General features: G+C 43.0%; 1 protein-coding gene across 1 annotated transcript in view; it reads left to right on the plus strand.

Annotated features, from left to right (window-relative positions):
• Window positions 1–26,656, plus strand: part of RND2 (Rho family GTPase 2) — a 340,907-nt gene that overhangs the window by 37,553 nt on the left and 276,698 nt on the right. The window contains exon 2 of the mRNA XM_082271500.1: window positions 22,323–22,410. Coding sequence (XP_082127626.1) covers window positions 22,323–22,410 — 88 coding nt within the window. The remainder of the gene's footprint in view (window positions 1–22,322; window positions 22,411–26,656) is intronic.

A 26,656-nucleotide genomic window follows, 5' to 3' on the forward strand; every position in this document is an offset into this window, starting at 1 on the left:
ACTGTGATAGATAGTGAGGAAGTAAAATGAGCAATTTACGCCCTTAGAAAACCTGAAGGCGGTGATTGGTTTTCGGGGTCCCGTACACAGCTAGGCTCCCAAAAAGTCTCAAACATGTGGTATTCCTGTACTCAGGAGAAGCAGCAGAATGCATTTTGGGGTGTAATTCCACATATACCCATGGCATGTGTGAGCAATATATCATTTAGTGACAACTTTGTCATTTTCCCAAAACTTGTGGCAAAATATAAAATATTACATGGATTCAACGTGCCTCTCAGCAAATATCTTGGGTTTTCTACTTCCCAAAAAAGGGTCATTTGGGGGGTGTTTGAACTGTCCTGGCATTTTATGCCCAATGGTAGAAGCTTATACCCCACATCACCCACTCTTCTAACCACTTGAAGACCAAGCCTTTTCTAACACTTTTTGTTTACATGAAGCAATTTTTTTTTTTACTAGAAAATTACTTTTAACCCCCAAATATTATATATTTTTTTAAAGCAGGGGCCCTAAAATGGTGGGTGTTGCAAGTTTTTTTGTCACACGGTATTTGTGCAGAGATTTTCAAAACACAATTTTTTGGGAAAATAAATACTTTTTTAAAATTGAATGCACAAGTACGCTATATATTGGCCATTTGTTTGGTAAAATTAAAATTGCGCACCCCCTGCAGCAGCAACACTGCTTGTAAAAGCACCAGCTAGCATTGCTTTTACATGAAAGCCGACCGTGGGCTGTAAAAAACTATACAAAGATAAAGCCTATACCTACAGGCATTATCCTGGTATGACCACTCAAAGGCATATATTGCAAGGTTCTTTTTTTTTTTTTAAGCAGCCTGTGGGCTGAACAAAAAAAAGAGAACCTAACAGATTCCTCCATTCATATTGATCGAATTGGATGAAGAAATCTCTCCTAGAAAGTGTGTGGTATGCCCACCATTAGACCTCCCAGCATTCACCCACTTCTAATGATGGGCTGAACCAAAAAAGAAAGAACATAACAGATTCCATCATTCACATCAATTGATGTGCATAAAGAAATCTCTGCCAAGAAAAATGTTAAAAAATATATGGTGAAACATAGGGTAGATCCGCCCATTGTGTCCACCCCATCCCCTATGCTTCACCATATATGCTCTTTTTTCAACTGCGGTGGTGAAATCACCTCCTACAGCGCTGCATTCATTGGTTTACGTATATGCTGAGAGCAAACGCAGTTGCTTTCAGGATTTAACAAATCAGTGCTGCAGCTGATGGCCGTACCTGCAAAACAATGGTTAACAATAAAACACAGTAACAATAAAACATTACAAAATAATAGATACAGTGCAGTAAAACAGTAGAATGGTGGTATCTGCAAAGCAAACTATGGTTAACAATGAAAAACACAGCCACAATTAAAACATTACCTTATAATAGTAAACAGTACAGTAAAATAGTAGAATGGCAGTATCTGCAAAGCAAACTGCTGGTTAACAATGAAAAAAAGTACACACTGCTTGTGCTAGCCACCGCACCAGCTTGAATTGCACTTATGGGATTCGCCACGTTACCAAGTGTTACTGCAGTGCTGGTTTGATTACGACCAGGATGTACTAGGCCACTGGTGCTTGCCAGTTCACCAGAAGGTTGAGCAGCTCTAGTACCGACACTGTTGTATATGAAAACCATACGATTGTTGCACCTCAGCAACAGAAGAATGGGGTCCGTTACGCCTGACCTTAGCAAGGACCACTACTCCATCGTCAGAGTTATCGGTCAGTGTGCCGCTTCTCTCTACAGGTTCGAATGCTGAGCCTGATTCTGACAGTGAGGCTTCCCCATCTCTCTCATCTCTCATGCTCAGCATCGTGTAGGCCTCTTCACTAGTGTATCTCTGTTTGGACATTTTGGCCAATAAATTTATAGGTACCTAGTGTGACTCACAGGTAAAAAAAGCACATGGTTGTCAAGGACTGTTTGAATTGATACCAAAAATATTTAACTGCTAGTGCTAGCAGAGATCAGACCTGACTCTACTAAAGCTGCAGTTTTGTGTGCTGTGTATCGGAGTGACAGTAATCTGCTGATACGGCACTTCTTGGGGTGGTGGGGGGGGGGGGCGTAGGAGCTAAATGCAGGTGCAGGCAGATGTCGGGGCTGATCCTGCTAACGCTGCGTTTTGGGAACACTAAACTATACTATTGGGGACACTAGTATAGTTCTAATCTGATCAAAGATTTTGATCCGTTTAGACACTATACTAGTAATGGAGGTGTTTAGTGTGTGTGTGTGTCACTGGCAATAAAAGAGTTAAAATGTATTACTAAATATGTGGCGGGCAATCTGATGCTGCCCTAGATTGACGATAATGAACGTTAACGCTAACTGACGTCACTGTGACACTAATACAGTGATCAGAAAAAATATCTGTACACTATAATAGTGACACTGTGACAGAGCAGTGAAGGGGTTCACTGGGGGTTAAATCTTTATTAGGGGATATATGCCTGGTACCCTAACACTAACTGGCGTCACCACTGACACTAATACAGTGATCAGTAAATTATCTGTATCCTGCATATAGTGACACTGTGACAGGGAGTGAAAGGGTTAACTTTGGGGTGATTAGGGGTTAAATATGTGCCTATTTGTACTGGTGTCAGTGTAGTGCTTGTGTACTCACAGTTGATGCTCTCTCCTCTCACGCTGGAACCAAAAAGGGCTCCAGGAGAGCGATGGCATAATTTCCTGTGCCTGTGTTTACATTACACAGGCACAGGAGGTTCAGGAGGATTGGTCAGAACCAATCACCAGGTCCAGGCTATAATTCAATGGCCTGGACCTGATGACAGATCGGTTCTGAACCGTATCAGATCATAGCAGGGATGGCAGGCACGCACACGCCCCCTACCCCCACGCGACCGAAGTACAGGTACATTAGTTCACGCAGCTGAGCCACCTTGCCGCTGCAGCGGGTTGTCGGCAACAGGTTAAAGTAACGCAGTGCCGTATCGCAAAAAATGGCCTGGTCATTAAGGGGTTTAAATCTTCCGGAGCTGAAGTGGTTAAGCTTATAAAGACAAGTGGTAGCTAGCAGCATCAAGCTAATGCCCATTGCTAAGAACTGTATGCCACAGTTGACACTTCTGTCTGCTGCTGTATATATCAACATGAACTGTATAGATGGCACAATGATCATCTTATGTCTATGGATATATTTAGTGAAACATAAACAGTGGATTTATTGTCTTATGTAAAATGGCTTTCTGTTTATGAAGGCTTATCACCAAACGCACATGGACGTATGTGGCCGTAGCCTCGGAAGAATAATTAATTCCGTTCCCCTTGTATCTAACAAGAATATCCCTGCTTCATTTACATAACTTATTATAAAATGATAATTCCCCTCGGTCTCTCTGGAGTCAGTGATATTTTTTTCACTTGGTTTGTCTTGAATGCACAATTGGACTTTGAATAAGGGTGGTTAATATGATGAGCTATAGGAGAAGACATTGGGTCTGGCCTTATTTGTTTTAGGATAAACTAGGTTTAAAATGTACAGTTGAAAAGTCTTCAAGCAAAGCACCACTAAGCAAAAATAAAAAGTTAAAGTGGAATTAAACTCTACAATTTTTTTTTTAATAAATGGGCCCCCAGGAGCTTTATGTCATAATGTGCTAGTATTCAACACATATAAGCACACTATGGCAGATGCACATGAACGCAGGAGTCACATCATTATGGCACTGACAAGCAGGGAGAAGCACCAGTAGGGTCTATTCTGTCATAAAAATCCCATCTTTTTATTTTTTTGAGTTCAGTTCCACTTTATTACTTTGTCAAACAACTACTAATATAGGGGTTATTAAATGGCGCTACCACTGCATAAAAATATGTCTGTGTGTTGGAACCTCAGTCAACATTTATCGTGTTACTCCAGAATTGATGCTCAAAACCAAGTAGCTTCAAACATAAAAACCATAAAATTCAAAAAAGCATAAAATTCTAAAAAGTGCACTGTGCTGAAGTGTTGGGTCATAACCCAAATACAGTAACATAAAACGCATGAGTATCATACAAGTGCACTGTGCTGAGGCTATTAAAACAAAGGTGCACTGTGCTATAGTATTAAAGTGCCCGCGTGCTGGATATTGGCTACCAGATACTACCTGGTAGCCCGTTTTAAGCAGATAACGGAAAGATATACTCAATATGTTGTGCTGTAAACTTATATAGAGATCATATACAAATAGTGAGATCATATACAAATAGTGCTAAGTGCTTAGTGAATAGTGCAAATAAAAAGGTGCTGATAAATTATTTTATTTGTGTTCCCTGATCCCATGGAATAAGAGAAAATAAATCTATATATTAGTCCAGTGCTGAGTGCCGGTATGTGAGGGAAGGGGGACAATTCCCGCATTCCACGGTCTGGCAACCACTCTACCGGAAGTGATGTTTGACGCTGTAACTCCGCCCCTACGCGTTTCATCAGCAACTGTTAAAGTAACGCAGTGCTGAATCGCAAAAAATGGCCTGGTCATTAAGGGGGTAAAACCTTCTGGTGCGGAAGTGGTTAAATGAGGGGGATGTCTTCTATCATCCATTCATTTGCAACCAAAATGCTGTTTTCCTTTTATGTGATTGAGTATTCTTTGCAAAGTGAAGTTTTACCTTATTTACTAAGCCCTAGAGCAAGTACACTTGGAGTACACAGTATATTTGCCTTCAGAAAATCAACCTGATAGAGATTAACCACTTCAGCTCCGCCCGCCACAGTTTTACTGCAGCAGGCAACCGCCCCTGGGCAAAGTGACGTAGTATTACGTCGATTGCTCAGGAGACTCTAGGGGGCAAACGCGCACCGTCGGCGGCGCGCTCCATCCCCGCTAGTCACCCGGGGACCAGTGCGTGTGACCGGCGACTCCGATGGCCGCTGGCCACTCGCGATCTCCCGCAGCTGAGAAAGAAAGACAGATGGCTGATGTAAACACAGCCATCTGTCATTCTCCCTGAAGTGATCACAGAGGCTATGCGATCCTGCTATATAGGATCGCATGTCTCTGTGATTACTTCACAAGCTACGCCCCCTGACAGTTAGAATCACGCCCCTAGGTACTCCGCATTCCACGGTCTGGCAACCACTCTACCGCTGTAACTCTGCCCCTACGCGTTTCGTCAGCCATTGTTAAAGTAACGCAGTGCCGAATCGCAAAAAATGGCCTGGTCGTTAAGGGGGTAAAATGTCTTCTATCATCCATTCATATGCAACCAAAATGCTGTTTTCCTTTTATGTGATTGAGTATTCTTTGCAAAGTGAAGTTTTACCTTATTTACTAAGCCCTAGAGCAAGTACACTTGGAGTACACAGTATATTTGCCTTTAGTAAATCAACCTCATAGACATTAACCACTTTTAGCTCCGCCTGCCACAGTTTTACTGCAGCAGGCAGCCGCCCCTGGGCAAAGTGACGTAGTATTACGTCGTTTGCTCAGGAGACTCTAGGGGGCAAGCGCACAACGGCGGCGGCGCGCTCCCGTCCCCGCTCGTCAGTCAGGGAGCCAGTGCGTGTGACCGGCGGCTCCGATGGCCGCCGGCCACTCGCGATCTCCCGCAGCTGAGAAAGAAAGACAGGCGGCTGATGTAAACACAGCCATCTGTCATTCTCCCTGAAGTGATCACAGAGGCTATGCAATCCTGCTTTATAGCATCGCATGTCTCTGTGATTACTTCACAAACTACGCCCTCTGACAGTTAGAATCACGCCCCTAGGGACACATTTAACCCCTTGATCACCAGTAACTGGCTTCCCTGCCAGTGTAATTTCTACAATAACAGTGCATATTTTTTAGCACTGATTACTGTAGTAATGTCACTGGTACCCCTAAAAGTGTCAAAAATGTCAGTTAGGGGTCTGATCTGTCTGCCGCAATGTCCCAGGCCTGCAAAAAATCGCAGATCGCCACCATTACTAGTTAAAAAAAAAAAACAATAAAAATTACCTAAATCTTTGCCGTAGTTAGTAAACGCAATACCTTTTGCGCAAATCAATCAAAATACGCTTATTGCGATTTTTTTTTTTTTTTTACCAAAAATATGTAGCAGAAAATAAATTGGCCTAAAATGTTAAATTTTGATTTTTACAATTTTTTTTTTGAGAATTTCATATAAAAGAATGTGAAAAATATTATTTTTTCAAAATTGTCGCTCTTTTTTTGTTTATAGCGCAACAAATAAAAAAATCGCACAGGTGATCAAATACCACCAAAAGAAAGCTCTATTTGTGGGGAAAAAAAGGACGTCAATTTTGTTTGGGTAAAGTAATGCAGTGCCCAATCGCAAAATAGGGCCTGGTCATTGAGCAGCCAAATCCTCCAGGGCTAAAGTGGTTAAAGAGGAGTTATGCCCCCCAGGAAAAAAATTAAAAGTCAGCAAATACTGTAGCTGCTGACTTTTAAATATTAGAACTTACTTGTCCAGGGTTCCTGCGATGTCGGCACACAAAGCCGATTTTCGTATCAGCTCTCGGGTGCTGCCGCCGTCATTCAGGGTAAGGGAACCCGACAGTAAAGCCTTTCAGCTTCACAGCCGGTTCCCTACTGCGCATGCACGGAGTACGCTGCACTTTCTAATTTGCCCGGTGGTGGAGGAAAAAGGAGGGGGCCGAACTTCCAAGGGACAGCACTGTCTCTCGAAAGTGGTGAATAGTAAGTGTTAAAAACAGGTACCCGTTCCCCCCCTTCTCCCTAAAAGGTGCCAAATGTGGCACCAGAGGGGGGGGGGGGGGGAAGCATATAAGCGTAAGCTCCACTTTTGGGTGGCACTCCGCTTTAAAGACATAAAAGTTTGAGATTTTAACTGGGTTTTAACTTCTAAAAGCGCTTTATAATACTAAACCATTCATCCAACGTCTAAATTCTGAATTTTTATTTTTTTATTTTTATTAAAGCGGTTGTAAACCCAAAAAAAAAAAAAAACCTGCAAGACAAAGGCATAATGAGCTAGTATGTATTACTTACCCTGACGCGGACCCCCGGACATCGCTGCGGGCGCTGCCATGATCCCTTGGCGTCTCTTTCCTCAGCGTGATTTTCCGGCAAGCTCCCGGCAAGGAAAACTGAAGGTCCCCCCAGACCTTCAGAGCGCATGCGCCGCTCACGTGAGCGGCTGCATGCACTGCAAATATCTCCTAAACCGTGCCGGTTTAGGAGATATTAATTGTACTTATTATAGGCTTACCTGTAGGTAAAAGTGTCAAGAAGCGGGATACTACCGCATTAAGTCATACAAAGCAGTTGCAAAGAAAACACTTGTGGGTTGAATCTAAGGCTGGACAAGTCCCAGGCACCTAGGAGATCTCTAGACATCCTTGTTAGATTAGCTTGTGAATTCCATTCTTTATATATCAACTGTTGCTTTAATTATTCCTTTATCAAGCAGCTATTTTCATTTTTTTTTTTTTAAACTAACTATGCATACTAGCACATTATAATATTACTTTGCAGTAGGAATATATTTATTTCTTTTTTTGTTGAAAGTTTACTACCGCTTAATCAATGGCAGTGCAACAGTAGTTATACATTTTTCTCTTTACCTTTGTATATAGAACCCCACATTTCCACAGCTTTATTTGACATGATTTATTTGTTGCATGTAATTACTTCTTTTGGGCCCAATTTATATTCTTAAAGTGTAACTCCACTTTTGTTGAGAAAAAAAAAAAAACATTCCCCTGTGGGTGATCTCTGTACATTGCAGGGATTTTAACAAACTTTGTTGCAGATTTCTACTTTTTGTTATTCTGAAGAAATCCCTGTTTGTTCCTCTGTGCTGAGTGGGTCAAATGGGAGTGGTTTCATAATAATCTATCAGCTGTGGCAGCTGCAGGAAAAGCTGCTGGGCCTTCATCCCTATAGACGTGTTCCTATTGGGAGTATCTCGCCAAAAATGAAATTTTTGTTGCATGGGATGCCACAAATTTACACTGTATCTTAGGCAGACTTCTGGGAAAATTGGTGAGCCAATCACACAAGCAGGAAATGATGTTTGTGGGGTGTGGTCAGTACACATTCTGTGTACAGAACAGTTCCAGGTAGCCATATTGCATTGTATTTTCAGAAAATTACAACAGCAGCAGATTGAAAAGGAAAGGTCATTTAGAATAATTTAGAATAATTTAGAATAATATTCAATTACAATATGATTTGTGTCGCAATTGTATACGCTATATTGTTTTTTCTTTACTTGCTATAGTTACCCTTTTAAACACAGTGAGTACAATTTGTGTCAGCTGTTTAGGCCCTCGTGAATATTTTGATCTGTCTAGATGATGGCACCTTCATGTTAACGCCAAAATTTTAAAAAGGCAATGGTTTTACACAATCGGGAGTGACAGAGGCTTGGTTATGGATTATGTGTTGGTGTTCAGGTATTTTTTTGTACTTTTTTTTTTGTGATGGACAAAAAAATGCTGTTCTCCATCAGAGATTGACAATTTGTAGATTTTTTTTAGTGAGTTAGGAAGGTCATGGTCGTGCATGATTTTTATTTTTATTTATTTTTTATTTTTTGTTCACTCAGCGGTTTGAACAAAAAAAGTGAGCCAGTTCCCCCATCCACACATTTAATGCAATACATGTATCTTGTAAATCTGTGCAACAGTTCATATATATAATGTGTGCTTGATAGAGTGCACTTCTCCTTTAAGACACATGCAGTGACTGGATACTGTATATAAAACCACATGACTCCTTCATCAGTAAGGATGGAAGCTCATCTCAAAAATTGGACCTAATGGGTAGGTCTAATGCGCATCGCCCTTTGTGAGTTGGGATCAACTCATACCCTGATAGTCCTCCACTGGGTACTTCGATAAGGCACGGAAAGTCAGCTAGTGTATATAAATCCACTTCTTAAAGGTTAGGTACATGTTCTCAAAGGAACAAAAAAGGAACCATCATCGTGCAAAACAACCATAAAATCTTGCAAAAGGCTTTCCTCTATAGTTCATCGATAGACGTAACTCCTTATCTTCATGACTCATTGGGTTATGCTCCTCCTTCCAGGAGGAAGCACTAGGCAGGAAAAAAAGCTTAACCATGCCTATGGGGCTGTCCCTGCAGGCATAACCCCTCAGACTCTGCTATCATCAAACGGTTTGTTCTGCCTAGTGTTAGGTATAGGACCTAGCTCCCTGCTGGGGCATCAGTCTTAGCTGTAACAGGGAAAGTTTGTGATTTTTTTTATTTATTTTTCTTATAGTCATCTGGTGTTGTATCAAGGGGAGTGGCCCCTACACCCAGAGGTGTTCTGTCTCCTGTGTGTTTGGTGGGGGACTCCCGAGGTTGATCTGTTTGCCTCTCGCCTCAACAAGAAGGTGCAGAGATTCGTAGCCAGGTCTCGAGATCCTCAGACGCACTGGTGGCTCCTTGGGGTCGGTATCGACTGATTTACGCATTTCCCCCACTGAAACTCCTGCCGAGGCTTCTGCGCAGGATAGAGGTGGAAAACATTCCGGTCATTCCAGTGGCTCCAGACTGGCCTCCCCGGTCTTGGTACGCAGACCTGATCAGGCTGGTTACCGATACCCCTCTGAGACTTCCTCTCAGGGAAGATCTGCGTTCTCAAGGTCCAATCTTCCATCCTCCTTTACAGTCGCTGGCTTTAACGGCATGGCTGTTGAAAGTCAGGTGTTGAGAGATAGGGGTCTTTCTGACTCTGTAATTCCTACACTCTTGAAGGCTAGGAAGTCAACTTCCAGGAAGATCAACCATCGTACATGGAAATCGTACATTTCATGGTGTGAATCACTGAAGGTACACCCTCGCTTGTTTTCAATCGCCAGGGTTTTGGCCTTTTTTGCAGAAAGGGGTTGAACAGTGGTTGGCTTTGGGTACTATCAAAGGCCAAGTTTCGGCTTTGGCTATACATTTTCAATGCCCGTTAACGACGCATGTCCTAATCCGGACCTTTATCCAGGGAGTGCGCCATATGGCTCCTCCAAGGCGATCCCCGTTACCTCCATGGGAACTAAATCTTGTGTTATCTGTTCTTCAAAAGCCCCCTTTTGAAAAAATTTGGGAGATTTTGCTTCTTTTTTTTGTCTTCTTGGTGGCGATTGCTTCTGCCCGCAGGGTATCTGAATTAGTGCCGTTGTCTTGCCGCACACCTTATCTGGTGGCACACCTTATATGGTGGTACACAGGGATAAGGTGGTACTTCGACCTAAGGTGGTTTCTGATTTTTATCTGAATGAAGACATTGTGTTGCCTTCACTTTGCCCTAAACCTCAGCATCATAAGGAGTATGCGTTGCATTCTTTGGATGTGGTTCGGGCGATCAGGGTTTATTTCGAGACCACTGAGTCCTTTAGAAAATCAGACACTCTTTTTGTCCTTTTTCCTAAAGTATTATTATTATTATTATTATTATTATTATTACCACCCCTCAACCCAGTCTTCCTAGGCAGTAGGTGTTGGTAATGAGAATCGGCGAGTACTTTAAAAAAAAAAAGTACTCCAGGGCTTGTCACATTTGCCTGAAATCTAGGAGCCAGCTAAAAAAGTTAGGAGCCGTTTTTTTTTTTTTTTTTTAAACTAACAACCAAGCTTTATTTAATAAAACGGATACTAAATTTACACATAAATACGACTAGAACCCCACTCTCCTCTATAGCGCAATTGGATGGAAACAGACTGTCTGTCTCTTTCCATCCGATGCCATCTGATCCGATCCACAGGATGGATAGAAAATAGAACCCCCATCCGTCTGTTTTTGCGGACAGGATCAGATGGTGGCAGATTACTGCTCCATAGAGGAGAATGAAGGGTCCGATCAGGTCTGCCTGAAAAACTGACAGGCGGACCTGATCAGACAGCCCGTGTGAAAGGGGCCTTCGGCTGTGGCATGGCGATGAGGAAAAAAAAAAATTATATATATATATAATTTTTTTTAATAATAAGAATTGAAAAAAAAAGAAAAATAAATTTTTTATTTTTTTTAATAATTAAAAAAAAGAAAAAATGTTTTTTTTTTTTTTTAAATTAATAATAATAACCACACTCCCTGTCCACTTACCTTTAAGCAAAGGTAAGTGGACAGGGAGATGAAGCCTGCAAAAACTTCCCTCTCATCTCTTTGGAAGGAGATGGGAAGGCATTGAGAACAGGCAGTGGAAACGGTCATTACTCCCGGCCACCACAAGAGGGCGCCAGTTCCCCATTGGAAGCCTCTCATCTCACAGAAGAAGGCCGAAAAGCCGGGGCCTCAATTTTTGGACGGCGCGGAAGTCTGTGCACTCGGGGAGGAGGTGGGGGCGCAAAAGGGACAGGGCACCCCAGGCGCCAGGTCGCTAATTCTAGTCGCAAATGCGACCTGGCGCCCGGGGTTTGTCGAGCCCTGACGTACTCGGTGTTAAAAAAAATTGTATCGGTTGATTCCTAGTTTCGTCATGTGACTTTATCAAGGGACCCAGTAGGGTTGTCCAGTGAGTCTACGAAGGTCAGAACTGTGTTTAAGTGCTTGTTGGAGCACTTTTATTCAGGCTACGTTCACATGTAGGCATTTTGGGGGCATTTTTCTGCTCTAGGATTAGCTCTCAAAACGCCCAACAAGACAAATCCCATTCATTGCAATGGCCCCTGTTCACATCTGAGCGTTTTGACGCCGTGAGCAAGGTGCCCTATGCTCAAAAAAGTACATGAGCTTCTTTTTGGGCAGATTACAGGCGTTTTCCATTGGCCTCTAGTCAATCTAAAAACGCCTGCACAAAAAACGCCTGTAAAAACGCCTAAAAAAACGCCCATGAAAACGCCTGTAATAGCAACGCCAAGATGTGAACGTAGCCTTAAGGTAAAGTAAAGGTCCTTACATCAGGATTCCCACACAGGGGTTCCAGCTTCATACAGCATTCAAAGCAAAAACAAGAAAAGGACAAAAAATACTAAGCCTCTTGGCTTCTTCCCTCTGCAGCACCACTGCTCATACATTTTGCCTTGGTCCTCCAGACCGATTTATGGCACACATGTGCAGCTTTCTCAGCTCTCTTTAGCTGCAAGGGCCCACATCCTGGTCTCTCGATAGGGGAATCTCCTAGAACCCATATGCAGCCCTTCTGTCCCCTAGGCTGAGACCTCTTGGATTTTGGTTAGAGCACACCTGTCCTTTCAATGGAGCATACCTGTCTGCTCGATGGAGCCCAGAGCTATGGCCAAACCTGTGATTATAAAGGCTGTGTTAACCTGTACACACACCCCATGTGATTGTCCTTAGCAAGACCTTGACACTGGGTTGGAGGCTTGTTCCCTCCCAAAGCTCTTAAAATTCTCTGAACTCTGGAACCCAATCTGGGAATTACAAAACCCAGAGAAAACTGAAAAAAAAAAACTGTTTTCTCTGCTCCTAAATGATATTCGGGAGCCCCACACTCCTATGTCACCCTGTCTACCTTGTGTCACTATTGCCTACTTTTACACAGTAGTGGGGCCTTGCATGGTCACAATACTAAAAGGAAGTCAGCCATGCAGATACATTTGACCATCCTTGGGAAGTCAGCCATGCAGATACATATGACCATCCTAATGTGTATAAAAGAAATAGTGACTGTACATGTTTAGGCTCATGGATCAGTGGTGGAGCCATAGGCAGGCACCTCCATTGATGTCTTATTATGGGAAACATATTCGCATCAGACAAGGTTTTATTACCTGTGCAATCACTATTCCCATGTGATGTGACTTGCATGGCAGTGTCTGCGCTACGCTGTATAAATTGTACAAGGATAAAGGGATCACTGCACACAATCTTTAATCAAAGTTATCTTTATTGGAGCATCATAAGGCGTATGATAGGAGCCACCATAAAAATGTGTTCTGTGTATCGCAGCACACACTACAATATCACGGGGATTTCTGTGATACACTTATGGAGCTTTATTAAGGACTTCGGTTTTTATGTTGCTATAATAAATCTAAGTCTGATTAAAGACTATGCATCGCTTATTCCTGAACTTTATATTGAGATGCTGTGGTACTAACGTACATGTAAAATAAAAGGTAAAAAGCAATAATTTGATGTTTTTTTTTTTTTTTTTTTTTTTTTGTTTTCCTTCTCAGAGCTTGGTTTTTCTTTGCTTCCCTGGCCGCTCTGCTTGATGCCCATTTGCTTCGTGCCTCCCGTTATGTGTGTGCTCCTGCTCTATAATCAGACTCTACGTGCAGATACGTGCAGCACCGTGGTGGGGGGGGGACACACAGAATAAAAGCCACACTTTTCCTTTAGCTCCACAGCTGAAGTCACTGTCAATCACAGCTTTGGAAGAGAAGTGTGTCCCTCTCAAACTGGCTGTGGGTACGACGGCACCTAGAGCGGGAGTCCAGAGCGGGAGTGGGCATGTAACAGAGACTGATACAGGACTTCTAGAATCTGGGGTCACGGGTGGCAGAGAGAGAATGCAGTCACGTAATCAAGCAGCGTGGCCAGGGGATAATTGAAAAAAAAGAGGGTGTTTTAAGAAAAAATTGTATACGTCATTTTTTAAAAAAAAATCGAATTAAAAAAAAATGTTGACTTCAAATGTTCTTAGATATGCTTATTCCTAAGTACTGCAGCAAGCCTCAAAATACCTTGTGCTGCCAGCGCATAGGAAAGTTGGACCGCAGCTCTCTTACCCAAAGCGGCGACCTGGCTCTCTCGTGGTCCAACATGTAACACTACCCCCCCCCCCCCAACGCTGCACAAATCAACTTTTATGCTCAGGGAGTGAGATTGTTAATTGGAGCTGTGTTCGGCAATGTGTGTCGGATCACGGGAGAGCCGGTCCGCTGCTTTGTGTAGGTTTGTGTTGCTGTCCCACTCTCTTATGTAATAGCAGGACAGGATATTTTACCTCTTGCTTCACCCTTAGGGGTGTAAAAAAAGTAAAATAGTAATAATTTAGAGAGTTGAATTGGGCTTTATTGTAAACAGTCCATATTTATTGATAACCTTGTCCCGATACATATACTATATTACCAAAAGTATTGGGACTCCTGCCTTTACACGCACATGAACTTTAACGGCATCCCGGTCTTAAGGCCCGTACACGCGTCGGAAATTGGGAGGGAATTTTCGGTCAACGTCCGATCTGCCGATTTTCGGCTTGTTAGTATGATGCTCCCGACAACCAACTCCGACTTTTCGGCCGAAAAAAATCTGGTGTGCAGACTATAAAATTTTTGTTGGCCGTCAACACAACGACCGATTTTCCTGCAGTCAGTACAGATTTCAACAGGGAAAAATCTGATGAGCAAGTCTGGGCATGCTCAGAGAAGAAAGAACACAAAGAAAGCAAACCAACACATGACATCACTTCTGAAGTATAATTTTGTTGGCCGAGAAAATGCGTTGTGCAGTCTAGGCACATTCCAACCAACACAACACAACTTGGACAAAAGTCGGACGATCGGTCGGCCGATAATCGTTGCGTGTGTACGAGGCTTTAGTCCGTAGGGTTCAAAATAAAGCGGAGTTCCCGCCACAGAATTGTTTTTTTTTTTTATCAATACCTCCCAAACTGTCACCCCCCCCCCCTCATACATCAACTAATCCTGTTTTTTACAGTATAATAATCGATTGGCAATTAGAAAATCTTACTTTATAAAAAGTCTCCTGAGCGCCGCCATCTTTGTCCGGGTTCCCCTGAAGCCGCTGTGTTAATGAATGCCCTGCTTCCTGGTTCGAGAAGGAGAGGGGCCAGTGAATGCAGCGCGAAATCTCGCGCATGCCCAGTCCTATGCGATCGGCATAGTATAGGGATGCCTATCATCGCGTTATTTCCTGTTTGCAAATAACGCAATGAGAGGAGCGGCCGGCTGCCTACGTCACTGCCCATTGCATCCTCGGAGTGACGAGTAAGAGCTCCCAGGACGCATTGCGGGACAGGAAGTGACGGCGCGGGCCGCGGCTGAGGAAGGAGGAAGTGGATGTAAAGGTGAGTATATTATCTTCTGTAATAAGGTAAGTAAAAAAAAAAAAAAAAAAAAAGCCGGGAATATCCAGTTCTTAATCAGGTAACGATAAGGAAGCGGATGCCATAAAATCTAAAGGCATGATTTTGTGGCCGGAACTCCGCTTTAAGTTGCAAACTCCACAGAAAAGGAACACAGGCGTCTGGTAAAAATGAATGTGATTTTGAAGCCTGTACAAACCAACAGCTGCTCCTTTCAAACTCCTGGCATGAGGAGTAAAAGTAATGTTCAGCAGAGGGAAAAGGGAGCGCTTCAAGTTAAGGCTTGAAAGAAAGTTTGCGACAATGTATTATAAATCACAAATGTGTGTCACTCCACATCAATGTAGATAATAAAAGCCATGAAAGTTTATTGTCACATTAAAACCAAAAAGGGCAATGATTAAACAAACGGCACCAATCTCAATGGCAGGATGAAATGAAAGCCAAGCTGTGCCTGTCTACTTGCCCCACGGTAGTCAGAACCACGAAGAGATGATAGGCTGCTGATGATTCTTGAGCAGCAAACTGCTGAGTCGCCTGGACAATGCAGCTGGGCGATTCAGGGGTTTGCTGCTGAAGAATCATCAGCAGCCTATCATCTCTTCGTGGTTCTGACTACCGTGGGGCAAGTAGACAGGCACAGCTTGGCTTTCATTTCATCCTGCCATTGAGATTGGCGCCGTTTGTTTAATCATTGCCCTTTTTTGTTTTAATGTGACAATAAACTTTCATGGCTTTTATTATCTACATTGATGTGGAGTGACACACATTTGTGATTTATGATACATTGTCACAAACTTTCTTTCAAGCCTTAACTTGAAGCGCTCCCTTTTCCCTCTGCTGGTCAATATTGAGTTGGCCCACCCTTTGCAGCTATAACAGCTTCAAATCTTTTGGGAAGGCCGTCTACAATGTTTAGGAGTGTGTCTATGGGAATGTTTGACCATTCTTCCAGAAGCACATTTGTGAGGTCAGGCACTGATGTTGGGCGAGCAGGCCTAACTCATCCCAAAGGTGTTCTACCGGGTTGAGGTCAGGACTCTGTGCAGGCCAACCAAGTTCCTCCACCCCAAACTCGCTCATTCATGTCTTTATGGACCTGCTTTGTGCACTGGTCCAAATCATTTGGTGGGGGGGGGGGGGGGGGGTTATGGTGTGGGGTTCTTTTTAGGGGTTGGGTATTGCCCCTTTTTCCAGTGAAGGGAACTCTTAAGGCATCATCATACCGAGACATTTTGGACAATTTCATGTTTCCAACTTTGTGGGAACAGTTTGGGGAATGCCCCTTCCTGTTCCAACATGACTGCCCACCAGTGCACAAAGCAAGGTCCATAAAGACATGGATGAGGTAGTTTGACCTCAACCTGATAGAACACCTTTGGGATAAATAAGATCAGAGACTGCGAGCCAGGCCTTCTTGTCCAACATCAGTGTCTGCCTTACAAATGCGTTTCTGTAAGAATGATTAAACAGTCCCATAGACACTCCTAAACCTTGTGGACAGCCTTCACAGAGGAGTTGAAACTCTTAAAGGATGGGCCAACTCAATTTTGAACCCTACAGACTAAGACTGGGATGCCATTAAAGTTTAAAAAACATGCCAGAAAAAACAGGGGTCCCAATACCTTTGGCAATATAGTGTCTGTTGTGATAACTTATATGGTTTACATCAGGGCAGCCATTTTGATTTTTTTTTTTTTATCTCATTGCTGATTGAAACCAGACATTTTGCAATTATATTTAATTTGTAGATATTATGTGATCTGGACTGCTTAGGCTGGCAGCTGAGGATTGGCAGTTTTTTTTTTTTGTTCATGGCAGGAATGCTCAAACATGCCCTATTGACATATTTATGGCTCTTTCACATGGGCGGCAGTAAAAACAGGCTGCGGAGCCATGGTTTTATTGCCCCCAAGCCGTCCACCTAAATTCTGACATTACAGCCTTATGCTTTGCAGCCGTGGCATGCTTAGCTTGGGTTGCAGAGTTTGACAGGCGCCACTGTACTGTAATTGTTGTAGTGCTAAAAAGTATTGTAGTTATTAATAAGGGACAAATATGATACCACAAACTTTAAAAGCTATTTATAAGATACCTGCATGGAGGATTATATTATTTAACCTCTTAAGCCCCGGAAGATTTTACCCCCTTCCTGACCAGGGGGTATTTTGCGATTCGGCACTGCGTAACTTTAACGGACAATTGTGCGGTCATGCAACGCTGTACCTAAACAAATTCGACGTCCTTTTTTTCCCACAAACAGAGTTTTCTTTTGGTGGTATTTGATCACCTGTGCGATTTTTTTGATCATGCGCTATAAACAAAAAAAGAGCGTCAATTTTGCAAAAATAACAATATTTTTCACATTTTTTTCTATGAAATTCCCCCCAAAAAAATTTAAAAATCAAAATTTTTTTAACATTTTAGGCCAATTTGTTTTATGCTACCTATGTTTGATTGGTTTGCGCAAAAGTTATTGCGTTTACTAACTAAGGGAAAGATTTTGGTCATTTTTGTTGTGTTTTTTTTTTAACGCGTAATGGCGGCGATCTGCGATTTTTTTTTTTTTTTTCGGTACTGCGACATTGAGGCGGACAGATCGGACCCTTGACTGACATTTTTGACACTTTTGGGGTTACCAGTGACATTTCTACAGTAATCAGTGCTATACATATGCACTGTTACTGTAAAATGACACTGGCAGTGAAGGGGTTAACTTTTTTTTGAGAGGGAGGGGTTATGTGTGTCCCTAGGGGCGTGATTCTAACTGTGATTGGCTGTGGCTTGAGGTGTAGGAACAGTGATCAACGGTCCTACATTGTAGAACCGTATGATCACTATTCATACACAGGGGAGAATGACAGGCGGCTTGTTTAGATTAGCCGCCTGCCTTTCTCCTTCTCTAACGGACGATCGCAAGTGACCGGCGGACATCGGGTCCGCTGGGCACATGCGCGGGGGGATCTGTGACCGCGCGGGAGCGCGCCTCCGGCGGCACGCGCTCGCTCCCTCGACCCTCACAGGCTAGCGACGTAGCCCTACGTCGCTTTGCCTGTGAGGGGCTGACCGCCGCAGTAAATAGTCGTGCGGCGGTCGGCAAGCGGTTAAAGATGAACTCTGGGCAGATATAAAAGACACAAATGGATGCAAATCTGTAATCATTTATCCTTCCATGGCTTTTGACTTTTAGTTACTATGTAAATAAGTAAACTAATTTAACCTAGCATCAAACTCTTGGGCCCCTTCCACGCAGGTTTTCCGATGCGGTCCGCCTGTCAGTTTTTTCAGGAGGACCTGATCAGATGCTCCATGCACCCCTATGGAGCAGCGGATGTCATCTCTGCTGACACCCACCGCTATCTGATTCCGTCCATGAAATCCAGAAGGATGGAAACACTATTTTCCATCCGTTTGGAGGATCGGAACAGATAGGATCAGATGAAAATGGACTGGCTGTCCATTATCATCCGATCTCCCCATAGAGGAGGGAGGGGATCTGACAGGTCTGTCTCTGCACAGTGAGCGGAGGCGGACCTGTCATCTGCCTGCTCAGAGGGGATCGATCCCCGCTGAGCAAAATGGAGTCCGTCGGGCGGAAAGCCCGTGTGAAAGGACCTCTGTAACCCCTGTACAGAAGACTGGAGTATGAGAAGTAGCAGCACAAAGAAGCATGCCTTTAGGAAGAGAAAGAGATGAGCTCATGGCTGTGCTGCTTCTCCTTTCACTGTCCAGTCACAGACTGAGGGTGGGTCTATGGTGACCTGGGTTCAGTGAAAGTATGTAGAATGGAGCTAGCCATTAGACTATAGACATTTTATGGGAGAAAAAAGTACTGCAGGGAATATCTTTGAATTACAAGTGAATATTGCAGCAAAAGCTGGCCTTTACCTTTTACGTGGTCTATTTCCATTTATCTTGCTTTTTAGCTGTTTTTTTTTAAATATGTGCAGACACTGTCATTGTGCCATTGCCAGGGCCATCTATGCTATCCTAACATCACTTTGCACCATTTTTTAAAAAAAAAAGTTCTTTCCATCATTTGAAAGTGTTTTATGATTAGAATGTTAAATGTTTACAATTTGATTGACCTTCATTGTTATCTACCAGGTTAAATGGAAAAAACTTTGATATCTTATACTGTATGCTATAACTGTTAAAAAAACATTTTTCGGACCTGTCTGATCATTTTATTTTTTTTTCATTTTGACCTTGTCTGTGTGTTGTGTCTGTGTACTAATCCCTTTTTCATAGTTAGGTCTGACTGCAACACTTGAATACCTTTTTTATGTTGTGTACGCAGTCCCTTCGAATGGAGGAGACAAGAAATGATAGTGGAGAGTGGAAAATGGAGCAGTGGGGTATGGGAGAGGAGAGTGGAAATGGGAGCTGATAGTGGGGAGTGGGGTTATGGGAACTAATGGCAGGGGAGAGGAGAGGAGAGTGGAAATGGGAGCTGATAGTGGGGAGTGGGGTTATGGGAACTAATGGCAGGGGAGAGGAGAGGAGAGTGGAAAATGGGTGCTGATAGTGGGGAGTGGGGTTATGGGAACTAATGGCAGGGGAGAGGAGAGTGGAAAATAGGTGCTGGTGGAGGGGTGTAGGGCAGAAATTGATAATGGAGCAGGGAAGGGATGTACATGGAAGTTGGGGGTGTGGGCAGAGGAATCTGGAACATGCATCTCCAGCTGACCTGTTCTGTGCTGTGTCTGTCTGTTTGTGTCTGATATGTTTTCTATAATTCTTAGAAGAGTGGCACAAGCAATACACTTAGAGCCCATTCACATTAGCGCGACTTGTCAGCCTGACAAGTCGCGGTATGTCGCGGTCCATTGATTAGCACAGGACCCGTTCTAATAGTCGCTCCGACTTAGAAAAAGGGTCCTGTACTACTTTGGGGCAACCTGGAGGCGACTTGCATAGACTTCCATTATGTGAAGTCTCTGCAAGTCGCGGTGCACAGCGGTGCAAGCGACTTCACAGGTCGCCCCCCAAAGTCGTGTCGCGCTAGTCTGAATGGGCTCTTAAACTATAAAACAAAAAAGTTTTGTCTTTAGATACATTTTAGAGGTTTTAGCTTTAGGCTCGATTCACTGCCGCGACTTGAGTGTGACTTGATGCAACCTGAAGGAACTTTGAAGCAACTTCAGGGAATACCTGGGTAATCTTCCTGTAATGTTAGATCCAAATCACATCAATTAAGATGTGGATCCGACCTGGAGGTGACATCTATTAAAGTCTATGGGCACAAGTCGGATAGACTTTTCTTAAGTCGGAGCAACTTCAGTAGTGCTAAAATGCCATTTCCCATGTCACGCAACACGGATCCCAAGTCGCGGCAGTGTGAACCGAGCCTTAGAATATAATACATTGTAAAACCTTTTTACTCTTTTATATGTTTTATTGTTTTAACAAAGTATTAGTGTAGTTATATTCTCAGTGTCATTTGTTTGCCTTAACTTGTAATAATGGGCTCACATTTTGTGGCTGCCGTATGTAGTGTCATGGCTGATCAATTTCCCTATGACTTTATATTCATTCACCTAGCTTGTCCCTAGGGGTAGGCAACTTCTTGTTCGGGGTCACACAGTGCATCATTTTATTGCAGCTCACACCAACGGCAGCTTAATTGTGAACTACACCAATTATAAGCTAACACCTAATTCTGCCCTAGGCGCTCATTCCTAATACAGATGATGGTAGTGCTAGATTAGCTCACAGCATGTTTAAATCCAGAGGAGTTAGTTAAATGAGATTTGATCACATTCACAGAAGGCAAACTAAATACAAGGTATTAGTGCAACAATATAAGCTGGAACTTCAACTAATAACAGAAGCAAGAAAAAAAGTAAAAGCAGGCATAAAAACAGATAGGACTTGTACTGTCAAAGTCTTGGAGTTACGACTAATAGGGTCCATTCACATGGGCTTTCCGCCCGGAGGACTCAGCGGGGATCGATCCGCTGATCCCCGCTGAGCAAGGGGATGACAGGTCTGTTTCCGCTCACTGTGCTGAGACGGACCTGTCAGAGCCCTGCTCTCCTCTATGGGAGATCAGATCCGGTCTGTTTACATCCAATCCTCCAGATGGATGGAAAATAGGGTTTCCATCCATCATGATCGGATTGGATAGCAGCGGTTGTCAGCAGACATGTCACCGCTGACATCTGCTACTCCATAGGGCCCCCTGTCAGTTTTTCAGGTGGAAAGCTCGTATTAAAGGACCCTTAAACCACACATGGTAAGTGACAATATAGAAAAATAGGCTTCCTGCTTGATTCTGGCTTGAGAGAGCTGGTATCTGGAATAAAAAGAGAGGGAAGAGAAGCGCCAAAGAGCTAAATATAGTGTAGTATTCCAATTAAGTGGTAAAAATGAAAAAACACGAGATGATGCACTCACATTGTGGGGGGAGATGACGGGTATATATAGGAGGAAAGTAGTCCTCTGTCCCCGGGCAGGTGGATGGCTCCAACTGCTGGTGGCTTGATGGAGAGCAAGCTTCTGGGGATGCGAGGCAGGAGCACCTGTGTGAGTGGGGAGCCATGCTGGATATGGAGCTAGAGTGTCAAAAGCAACAACTGCTGGTGTCCGCTGTGTTGTCAGATAGAGCCTGGGCTGCAATGGGAGGAACTGCTGTGCATGGAGGATATGACTTTCTAGAACCCCCACCAAGGGATTGTGTCTTGGTGTCAGCTTCGAACGTGTTTTGGAAGAGCCATTAGCTTCCTTCATTTGGTGACACCAGCGGTTGCGGCTTCTGACATTCTAGCTCTATCTCCGGCATCGCTCCCACTGGTGCTCCTGCCTCGCACCCCCAGCAGCTTGCTCTCCATCCAGCCACCAGCAGTTGGAGTCATCCACCTCCTCGGGACAGAGGACTACTTTCCTCCTTGATATGCCTGTCATCTCCCCCACAATGTGAGTTGGAATTCTAGAATATTACACTATATTGGGCTTTATGGCACTATTATAAGCTAGGCTGTTTGCCTTGTCTTTGCGTTGTGTATGCGTTGGGCAACACTGCTCAATGCAGCACAAGGGTAGTGGTGTGAACCTAGCCTTGGTGTACTACATATAAAAGTAGAATAAATTCTGTACCACGTGTGCCTACAAAACACAAATTGGCTTAATTTATTATATTTGTGATTAACAAACTGAACACTGCTCTGCAATTGTATGGTTGGTAACAACGAATGCATTCTTTGCGATTGAGTGCAATGCTTTCTGGGAAAATTGAAAACAATGTTGAAGCATAATATATGTATAAAATCACAGGATGCGGAAAGTGATTTCCAGGTGTGTGCTCACAAAGAACTTGCTGACAGGTGCATGTTTTCATTCTTTTTCAGAACTATGTCCCCACTGTTTTTGAGAACTACACAGCTAGCTTTGAGATTGAGAAGCAGAGGATCGAGCTCAACATGTGGGACACGTCTGGTAAGTTTCTGCTCTGTCACACTGTGGCAGGTGTGGTATGAATATACTGAAAAAAATGATCATTTTGTGTGTTTCTTGGTTCACTTTCAAAATAACATTAAGACCGTGTGATTACATTTCAAATTGGTTTATATAAAAGACTTGCATATCTAGGTGCGAAATGGCAGCAGAATGTGAAATATTTTGAGTACATAGGGATTATCGGTTGTACTGATTTTCTGGGCCTATGTACAGTATGTTTACATCAGATGTCAGGACTCCGGATAGGCATATGCTCATTCTAGGCTGCTGACTTAAGTGGGGTACACACTATAAGAAAATTGGGCGAACGGTTGTCCGATTTTCCTCGTTGTTTCACAGCAAATCAGAGCCGATGAACGAAAATTCTTAAAAAAATTTGTAGGAAAATTCTCGTAAGACAAAGGCTTTTTTTGTTGTTTATTGTTTCTGATCATGCACAGTCTTTCTTTTATGATTTTTCTTGTACCGTACGAAAACTGTAAAATTGTTTGTTTTTTCCCCGTACAAGAAAAATTTTGGAGTTTGTCCCTTCGAGAATTTTTGTACGAAAATTCTGAATCGTCTGTAGAAAGTTCTGTACACACTATACGAAAATTGTACGAAAATGTTCACCCGATTTTCTTATAGTGTGTACGAGTCCTTACTCTCAAGTCGGGGTCAACTTAGCAAATAAAGGGGCCCTTAGGTGGAGCCCCTGACCTATTCAGAGGGCCACACAATCGCTTACGTTTATCATTTTGCTGTTATTAGTACAATACTACATGATGCATCCAGGCAGAAAAAATATAAGATAAGATCAAGTATAAAGTCAAACCTTTTTACAGGTTGGTGATTGTTAAAATTTAGAGGGACTTTGTGGTCGTTTATGCATATGTTTTATGCTACATTTGGCATCTAAAGCACAAGGCATAAGGCATATTTGTTGAGACCTAAACATTACTGGGGAGATACGATTTTTATATTTAATTTATATTATATTATATTATTTTTTTATGTAATATTTATCTAAAATTTGATTAACTTCCTTTTTTTTTTTTTTTTGGTGGGGGGAGTCTGCATGTGGTCAGTAAAACTTTCAAATGGAGCAGTCTGTAGCAGGAGTGGAAGCCCAAGGGATAATTGATTCAGCTCTTCACTGTAACATCCCATACTCTACCTACGTCGGCCTTCTTTCCCCTCACCATTGTTTCTGATGATGCTCTTTTACTCCCTCGCATCTCCCCTGCTGACCTCGTCGCTCCTCTCGGCTTCGCTACCTCCTACCCCCCTTCGTTCCTTCCCTCTTTTTTTTTCCCCCCGCTTCCCTTCCTCCCTCCCCCCGCTTCCCTTCCTCCCTTCCCCCCTTATTCCCTATTAGCAGACCCGCACCAACTTTAGGGCTAACATTCCACCTCCATTGACCGTCCCTGTAGGTATCCCCGGATTTACCTACCACAGATTGGGTACTGTACTCACTGTACTCACTTGGTGATTGCCCCCTCCGGACACAGTGAGTTCCCCATTGGGGGTGTCGGGTCACGGGGGGCACCACCGCAGCCTATGTTTGCCCTCTCTCCCAGGTACCCCATACTCTAATGGAGGCCATCGCAGTTGCTTGCTATATGGTACTCCTCCAGCCCTAAACCGTTGTACAGATACCTGTGCCGTCCCAAGTCTGATTGTGGATTTAGCTAAACGGTCCACAACAGTCTTGTATGTTCCTACGCTTCACTGTACGATTGAGCTTTGGTCTGTTCATTTCCTCTTATCCCATGTTCTTTTTGTTCATATTTAATGTTTTGTACCACCTGATGTGTTGTACATTTTGCTTTGATTTCTCTCAATAAAATGTTTTGGGAAAAAAAAAAAAAGATAAATCGTTCAATGGACATAAATTAATCGGTTTTTCGTTCAGCTTGTCACATATGCCTAGTGCAAACAGTTCGGCCGAGAAACACATTAACCTTTCAATTTATCATTAGTTCGGCAGAATTTTCCAAACTGTTCTTTCGATTTTTCGGCTCTGAAAAGTTAAAAATGATTTTCTATTTGTGCCCATTACTGGACGAAAAACGAACAATCGGACCAAATGACATATTTTCGAATGATTTTTCCACTAGTGTATGGCCAGCATTAGGTTTAGTGATGAACCACAGCTGTCATTGAATGCTGGCAGTGTGAATATGGAAAAACAGCACCTAATGCCTGGGAAAATCCAGCCCAGCAAATTAATACTTCAAGATCAGATTGCCAGCTGTATAACTTCCATAATGCTCATAGAAATTGGACCTTCTTCTCTTTTTATTAATACCAGAATATCAGCTTAATTTTTAGGCCTCATGCACACATAGGGTTGCCACCTCATCCTTTTAAAACAGGACACATATTTATTACACAGGTTCTGAGGCTAATATAATGAACATAAGGCCCTCAGTGAGTTTAATTACCACCTTAGGCCCCTTTCACACATGCTGTCCGTTTGTCCGTTTTTCATCCATCCGTTGACGGATGAAAAACGGACATCAATGTATCTCTATGTAAAAACGGATGTCAATGGATGATCATCAGTTAACATCCATTTTCATCCGCTTTCGTCAATGTCCGTTTTTTTGAGCGGATGAATGCCCTATTTTTCATCCGTCAAAAAAACAGATCGGACGAAAAACGGATGACAACGGATGAAAAACGGATGATAACGGATGAAAAACAGATGACAACTGACGAAAAACTGATGAAAAATGGATAACAACTGACGAAAAACGGATGACAACTGATGAAAAACGGATGGAAAACGGATACATTTTGACGTGACTGAACTGAAGAACTAAACGGACTGTATGTGTGAAAGAGGCCTTAATCAGCCACAGAACCTGTGAAATTAATGTGTGTTCTGGTTTAAAGGGATGAGGTGGCAACCCTATGCACACAGGGCGTTTTTACAGCTGCTTTTAGGAGCCTCAGACGTTTTTTTTTTTTTGGCAGCTTAAAAACGCCCCTCCATGTTATTCTATGGCCTCATGCACACATAGGCTTTTAGGAGCTGTAAGTGGCATCGGCGTTTTCAAACTGTAAAAAAAACCCCAGGGCCAGTGCATTCTGGAGCAGCAGTGTTAGGATATGGCGTTACGCCACATCAGACATTTTTAAGCTGTAGTAGTTGGATTTGAGGTTGGAAAAAAGAAGAGGGCAGAGAAAGGCTGCTAAACATGCCTAAAACGTGCATGAGGCCTTACTGGGCAGATATTTGCAGCCAAAGCAGCATGTGGTAAACTAGTGAAGAGGGCCCTACACCTTACTAGCTCATTGGGTAAGACTAAAACAAAATGCAGTAAAAGTCTAATACTCTTCATATGAGCAAAAATACCATGGAGGAGTGGAGCATCTCAAGCTGCAATCCAAGCCCAAGGGATCTTACTTGCTCATTTGGGTGGTATTGGAATTGTACGTTTTTTAATAGTGAATTTACATCCTCCTTGGATGCACATTGCATCCTCCTTTATAGATTTTCTTCAGGGTAAAATAAAATGGCACATGTGCAAAGAAATTCCAGGAATCATTTGCACTCTGTGTTGGGGGGGCATCGCTCTCCTTTTTTTTCATGATAGCTGTCATTGACCGCTGAATGGGCAGTGCATGTGCACATTCCCCTGTGGTCCTGCCACTCTGTCCCAGGGTGATATAGCATTACCATAGAAACATTTTTACAGTATTTATGGAGGAGAGGTTTTGTAGGAAAAAGCTTCATACTGCCCATGCGTGAGAATGGGTTAGACTGTGGGTGGGTGAGACTACCCAGAAAGGGTGGCATTGACTTCATAACAGAAAGCTTGTCACTGCCTTAAGAGTTTTTTTGTTTTCCAATTTTCAAGTAGATCTTGTAAATGTATCATTGTGGATAATCTTTCATTAATATGTTCCTAAGTATTAATAATCTGAAAATTAAATCTGCTACCAACCTCTACATCTTGTGCCATGGTAGCCATCGGTAAATGCAGAGATTTTGGAGTACAGGGTAACCGTTAAATCCCAAACTTTCTATTGCAGCAGAATTGCATCATGTTCGGGGTGCCAATAAAGAATAGCACCCTAAAGTGTGTTGCGTGTTCTGCTGCGATTTGGGATCGCGGGCAGAATTGCGCCAATTCTGCCCAGTATTCCAAGTCCCGAGATATGAATGGGGGCTAAGGCATTCATGAACATTGTGGTCTTGCTACTAATGCCATGGTTATTTATGCATAATCTTTTG

Source organism: Pelophylax lessonae, assembly GCF_965119305.1.
Source record: "Pelophylax lessonae genome assembly, chromosome: 11".
Classification (NCBI taxonomy): Eukaryota; Metazoa; Chordata; class Amphibia; order Anura; family Ranidae; genus Pelophylax; species Pelophylax lessonae.